Source organism: Colletotrichum graminicola, assembly GCF_000149035.1.
Source record: "Colletotrichum graminicola M1.001 genomic scaffold supercont1.25, whole genome shotgun sequence".
Classification (NCBI taxonomy): Eukaryota; Fungi; Ascomycota; class Sordariomycetes; order Glomerellales; family Glomerellaceae; genus Colletotrichum; species Colletotrichum graminicola.
In genome coordinates, this window is record NW_007361029.1 from 434,038 (window position 1) to 440,789 (window position 6,752).

At 58.6% G+C, this 6,752-nt stretch overlaps 2 protein-coding genes across 2 annotated transcripts; one reads left to right on the forward strand and one right to left on the reverse strand.

Moving 5' to 3' along the window:
* Nucleotides 1-584: 584 nt before the first annotated feature.
* On the forward strand, nucleotides 585-2,003 carry GLRG_06612 (phosphomannose isomerase type I; the record flags this gene model as incomplete). The annotated part of the gene is made up of 2 exons (XM_008097297.1): nucleotides 585-734; nucleotides 789-2,003. The coding sequence occupies 2 exons, from the start codon at nucleotides 585-587 to the stop codon at nucleotides 2,001-2,003; spliced, it is 1,365 nt and encodes a 454-aa protein (XP_008095488.1).
* A 2,676-nt stretch (nucleotides 2,004-4,679) lies between these two features.
* GLRG_06613 (uncharacterized protein) lies at nucleotides 4,680-6,506 on the reverse strand (the record flags this gene model as incomplete). Its single annotated transcript, XM_008097298.1, has 3 exons — nucleotides 4,680-5,891; nucleotides 5,971-6,078; nucleotides 6,330-6,506. The coding sequence occupies 3 exons, from the start codon at nucleotides 6,504-6,506 to the stop codon at nucleotides 4,680-4,682; spliced, it is 1,497 nt and encodes a 498-aa protein (XP_008095489.1).
* Nucleotides 6,507-6,752: the final 246 nt, after the last annotated feature.

A 6,752-nucleotide genomic window follows, 5' to 3' on the forward strand; every position in this document is an offset into this window, starting at 1 on the left:
AAAAAGACACAGTCCACGATTATACAGGTACTTCCAAAAAGCGGGCGAGGTCGCAGACAGGGGGCCACGATACGTTGAAGGCTATAGACGGTCTACCTTGGGTGGGGTTGCAGGTGGCAGAATACAGGCGGTAAGCGCTAGCAGCTCAGGTACCACCGTACCAGAACCTCAGGAAGTATCCGTACAGCCGCGTATTCCCAAAGTGGAAAGGTGAAAACTAGGAATGCTAAGTAAGCCAATCATGCCTCGGCAGCACACCTTCCGCAGAGCGGCCCGACCACTCGCCCGGGGCCCGTGCTCTGATCGTCCATCACATTGGAGGGGTCTGGAGCAGGCAGCAGATTCGACTATTAACCCCTTGGCTCCAGTTTGCGGGGTCTTCCAAGGTGAAGCTCTCCCTGACGTCAAATTCAATGGTGGGGTGAGTCTACGTACGTACTGCCTATCAACTCTAATACCACGACACAGCTGTCGTCGTCGTCCTCCTCCTCCTCCTCGTCGTCGTCTTCTTCTCTTCTTCTTGAGACTTGCTCTTTACTTTTTCTTCAAATACTTTGAGTGTTTAACAGCTCTGCACTGACACTATGGTTCTGCAAGTCCCTCTGTTTAAGCTCCAATGCGGAGTGAACTCGTATGAATGGGGCAAGAAGGGAGAGGAATCAGCAGCTGCGCGCTTTGCTGCCACGACGCCCTCGGAGGGTTTTAGCATCCAGTCGGAGAAGCCGTACGCAGAGGTGAGCTCCTCCTTGCGTCTCCCGCCCTTCTCTGACATGCTCTAATACCGCCAGCTCTGGATGGGTACCCACCCCTCGAATCCCTCCAAAGAGGTGCAGTCCGGCCGAACCCTCCTCGAGCTTGTTCAGGACAACCAACAGCTCCTGTCCTCACCGGTAGCCTCCAAATACGGCTCCAAACTACCCTTTCTCTTCAAGGTTCTCTCCATCAACAAGGCCCTCTCCATACAGGCCCATCCCAACAAGAAGCTCGCCGAGCAGCTTCACGCCAGCGACCCCAAGAACTACCCCGATGACAACCACAAGCCCGAGATGGCGATTGCCATCACCTCATTCGAGGGGCTCTGCGGATTCCGCCCGCTCGCCGAGATCTCCCACTTCCTGACCACCATCCCGCCCCTCAAGAGCCTGGTCGTCGACAACAAGGCCGACGAGTTCATCAACACGGTCAAGGGAGAGGAGGAAAGTGAAGACCCCGAAACCAAAGACCGGAACAAGAAGGCTCTGCAGCACATTTTTGCTTCGCTGCTGTCCGCTACGCCCGACGAGATCGAGAAGCAAACGGAGAAGCTCGTCGCCCTCGCCAAGTCGGAGGGCAGCGACTTTGCCGCCGGCGGCATCAGCACGACCGACGGCGAAACCCTCTCGGAGCTAGTACTCCGCAACCACAGCTCCTTTGGCGCGGACATTGGTCTGTTTGTCCTCTTCTTCCTCAACTTCGTCAAGATGGAACCCGGCGAGGCCATGTTCCTCCGCGCCGACGACATTCATGCCTATCTCTCGGGTGACATCATCGAGTGCATGGCCGCCTCGGACAACGTCGTCCGTGCCGGCTTCACGCCCAAGTTCAAGGACGTGACCACCCTTGTCGACATGCTCACCTATAACTACGCCCCCATTGACGAGCAGAAGATGTCTCCCACCGAGTACCCCTATGCCACCCTCAACCGCGCCGCCTACAGCTCCGGTTCCGCCGTGATGCTGTACGACCCTCCCATCGAAGAATTCAGCGTCGTTCGCTCGCTGCTGAGGGGGCATGGCTCCAAGGTCACTTTCGAACCGATCGAGGGTCCCAGCATCGTGCTCTGCACGTCAGGCAAGGGCACCATAGCGGTTGGCCCGACCGTGCACAAGATGAGCGAGGGAAATGTCTTTTTCGTCGGTTCCACGGCCGAGTTGGTGCTGCAGTCCGATGTCGACGAGGATGATGAGTTTGTCACGTTCAAGGCGTTTTGCGAGGTTGAGGAAAAGGCCGAGGGGAAATTGTAAAGAGCACACACATGGATTCCACGTACACATGCGCGCGCTCATCCGCTGATGAGGCGCGAAATTAGTTCATACCCAGTATACCGAGTATTAATCAAGCAATCATGAAGGAAAGGAAGAGAATATCACGAGATATACTACCAAGTTGGTGCAGGCGCCTGCTCTCTGTGTGGGCGGTATCCGGCCCGGGCCCGACGGCTTTATTTGTATGTGCCGTCTTCGTGTCACGGTCCAAAGAGTGATAGCTTTGATGGTTTGACATAAACTTTCTTTGGATTGGGTCTGCGCACCGCGGAAAGATGAAAAGCGAACAGCAATCTGGTGGACAAGCAAACGACCCAACGCCGTCGTCGTGTAAGGGAATCAACATGCGCAGCTCGGTCCTGCCCCTTGATTGTCGCGATATTTAGACACCTCATATCCCGTCATGTCCTCTGTCCACATGCCAACTTGGCCATGACCTCGTTTCCTCCAATCCCTAGGACGAGAAGGTTGCGGATGCCCCAAAAGTCGCGCTAATTTTATGTATCACCGTATCCCGAGGACCATCCCAGGCCTTTGGGCACCGCATCATCCAGCCGTTCAAGAAAAATACACCCAGCCCACCCGGTCTCTCTATGCCTATTAAACCCCCTATCCGCCCGTTATGTATCACGCCTGCCCTCCATGAGCCGCCCCGAATGGAGAATCTCTGAACCCTGAAAGACGAGCGGATGGACGAAGAGAGAGTCCCGACGAAAATCAACGGAAGCAATGCGAAGAGAAAAGAAAAAGGCATACGCAAGAAGACGATGGTGCGCAAGGTGCCAACACAGGCCGGGAAAGCAGAACAAACCCGAGGCCGGAGAGGTTCTGACGTAGAAGAAGGCAATACACAGAGAGAAACCAAGGACAAGTACTTTTTCGCTCGGGCCACGCCCAAATGTTCGGGTATTAGTGCTCCCCCTCCCATGCCATTTCATCCCCATGGTGCCCCATGCAAGAGCCAAGGCTTTTGGGGTTTTTTTTCTTTCTTTCTTTTTTGCAAAAAGAGAGTAAGAAAGTGGAAGATGAGAGTGAAAGCGAACGACGAAGGCGATTGGCGACGAAACGACGTCTCCTCCTACGTGGTGAAAGGAATGACCAGGGTTGATTTTGTAAATGGGGGCCCGGAGGAGAGGTGAACGAATGTGTGGTGAAATCTCCCGCACTATATGCAGCCTCGAGGCACGTCATAATCCTAGAAACCTCGCCTCCACCCCCACCTTCTCTTCATCTGCCACTGAACGGAAGAAAAGCCAGCTTCGGAACAGGAGGCGGCGGCCGCTGGGAACACGAAAGGAGGGGCTGGGAGCCCGGGCAGGACCCGTCCATTGGTGGCCGGCATTAGGTTTGAAGCGAGCGGGATGGTGGGAGGGAACGAGCTGGGATCTGGGGTTGGGCCATCCCACCAAGGGCTGGGGGGGCGGTCGTCCGGGTCGGGTGGCCGCATGACGCCGCCCCGGGGTCAGGTCCGATTTGGACCGTTGGACACCCGACATCCACACGTTGACCCCTTTCGGCGGGACAGGGGGACCATCCACACACATCCCAAGACGCTCTTTGACCAGTGACAGCCCGCGTCAAGCCAAGAAGCCCAACGGTCAGCCTGGCCTTGTGGTTCAGGCCAAGGGGCCGGGGGGACGAGACGTCAAACCCCTTGCATTCAGACGCCTCGCAGCCGAACCAACCGTGATATGTCCGACAGCTGGCGACGGCGGTGGTCAGAAAAGTGCATACCGGGCCACAGACGCGCGCAGTACGCCCTCCTAAACGCCCCCTGGCAACCCAATCCGGTGCCCGGTCCTGGCCCTGGTCTCATGCCAAGACAAGCCACCTCCCATGGACAACAGGCCCTGCGTTTTGCTTCGACGACGTACGAACATGTACAGTGTGTGTGTGTGTGTGTGTGTGTGTGTGTGTGTGTGTGTGAGTATGTGAGTATGTGTGTGTGGCGTCTTCCCTCTAGGCGGTGTACGAGGCGAGCCATGGAGGAGGACAAGGAACACGACGCCCTCGAAAACAACCTGCAGGCCGTCATCTCAAGAGATGTTGAGTTTCGGGTTGAGGGGGGGCTTCGTATATGAGCCCTACAGTCACAGGCCTCGGACAAATAGGGGGGGGGGGGACCGGGAACATTCTTTGAAGGATGCTGATACGTGCAGAGACTAGCTTAGCTGAAGGGGTCCCCAAAATTAGAACTGGGATGATATCGCCGCCTTGACTCTGGAATTACGGAACTTGATGGTTGGCTGCTTGTGAGCATGGCTGCCGAAGTGCATCTGGAAAATTGGGAAAACGCCACCAGGCCCAGGCCCAGGCCCTCCCGTATTCTCCCTCCCATGGAGGGTCGGATGAGGACCTCGCTTTCTTGTCGTCTCTTCCTCCCCCCCTCCCCTCCCCTTCCACACCTCCCCTCGGATGCTGGAAGCAATGCGTGAACGGGCGCTACGTGTTGGTATCGTGCCTAAAAGCAACGGGCACAGAAAATGCAAAGAAAACAAGAAAAGAGAGAGGAAACAAAAATAGAACCGCGAGAGCAGCGTCGAGGCAGGCGGTGCTGCCAAGGGTGGGAAGAAGAGGGGGTTCCCATCCTTATTTTCTGCCCGGCACACTAGAGGGATACACCCATCCGGCCGTATGCCCCTCCCCCGTCCCTCCTTAGGATACGGATAATCCGCCGGCGGATCTCCGGCTCGCGTGATGCTCGGCCGCGGCGTCCTCGGATATCATGTACTGCGAGACGTGGTGCCGGCCGTGACCCGCCACGGCGGCGTACATGCCCACGGATGGCGTCGTGACGGTGTACTGCTGGCCGTTGGACAGCGAGCCGCCGGAGCTCGCCGTCTCGCCGCTGCCGCGGCGGCCCGTAGAGGAGGACGCCCCCGAGGAACCGTCGGTGTACTTGTAGCTGAGGTCGGAGGCGGAGCCGTGCGTGCGGAGGCTCGCGTCCGAGACGCTGAAGATGGAGTCCGCGCCGCCGCCGGCCGTCGAGGGCGGTGGGTAGCCCATCATTTCCGCCACGTTGGTGGCCCGGTGGTGCTGGTGGTGTTGGTGGTGCTTCTGCGGCGCCATCGAGGGGAGGGTGTGCGCGGGCGGCGGGTACGCCGTCACGGGCGAGGAATCGTAGCTCCCCGGGCCGGCGACCGACGAGGCGGTGTAGCCCGCCGTCACCTCGGACGCGGCGCTCATCGGGGACGTCTGCGGCACGGGGCTGCCGGAGGACTTTGTGGACGACGAAGCGGCGGCGGCGCTGTCTGTGCGGTAGGCGAGTACGTTGGTGTTGGAGAGACGGGGCGCCGGGTTCGGGAGTAGGCGGTCGCCACCGCCGCCGGCGGCGTGCGGGAGGGACGCCGCGACGGTGGAGAGGGAGAAGTTTGATGCCTCGTTCTGTTGCACCGATGGCGTCGCGGCGGGCCGGTGAACCAGGGACGCGGCCCCAGCGCCGCCGTAACCGTACCCTGCCGCTGCGTCCGCATTGACATACAAGTCCGCCGCGCTCGTGGCGGCGGCCTTGGCGGACATACGGTAGTAGTAGCCCGGGTCGTGGCTCTGGTAGGGGTACGAGTAGCCCATGGCCGCGGCGCTGTAATCCACGGCGCCGGTGCCGTCATCAGAGTAGCCCGGGTGGGAGGACCAGCTCGGCATGGTCGCCGCCGAGGAGTAGTACTTTCCTCCTGCGCTTCCGTAGGACGAGTAACCGGCCGAGGCCGGGGGGTAGCGGGACAGGCTGTCGTGCATCTCGGAGGCGTAGTGCGGCGGGGAGGCAGTCAGTGGCGACACCATGGCCTGCTGGGCTTGGTATGCCCTCGCCGCCTTGAGCTCGTACGCGAACTCGGGGTTCTGGACCCAGGGAGCTTCGGTCGAGGCGACCTTGGATGACGCGTGTTAGTCTTTGTGATTCAAGAAGAGGGGGGGGGGGGGAGGGGGCCGCGCGGGGTTGTAGACTTACTCGTAAGAACATGCAGGACTCGGCGCCGGCGGCCTTGCAGTTTTGGCACGGATGTCCGTTGCCAGTGTCTCCGCTGCAGCGTATCTTTCGCTTCCGACAACGACCACACTGTTGGTCTTGTTAGGTGTTTTCCTAATTTTCGTTTTGTTTTTTCCTGCGCCGACGATGGCTATACCGGTTCCCCTTCCGGCGTCTTCAACGGAAACCCCTTGACAAGGGCTCCATGGACATTGAAAAGACACGGAGCAGGTTACACGCAAGATGAGATATAGAAAGCAAAGCATACAGGTTGTGAAGATGAAAAACGACAGAACCGAGAAGCAGATAGCGAAAACGAGAAAAGAAAAGGAGAAACTTACAGCAACAGCAATGCGCTTGCGAGGAGGCGTATCGGTCTCGGACTCTCGTTCAGTCATGGTCGACGACGTCCGCGCTTCGGAAGAATGTGAGCGTCGCTGCTGGCGTTCGGGGTAGCTGTACGTCGGGTCCAGACGGCTATATCGTCGTCCGTCCGAGTAGTAACTCGGGCTGACCATGGTTTACGATAAGAAGAGAAACAGAGAAAGAAAGAAAGAAAAAAAGAAAAAAAAAAGCACCACCTCCTCGGATGATGTTGCTTTCCCGCGGCCGGGGAAGATACGGGGTCGTCGGTGACTGACAGGGACCGGTGTTGGGAAGGATTTGGCGCGCGTGCTGTTACAGGAAGCGAGGGCTGGGACCGGCCCTTGAGTAGTTGAAGTGGCCTGTTGTCTCTGAGATGGGGATGTAAGCGCCGCAGCGGG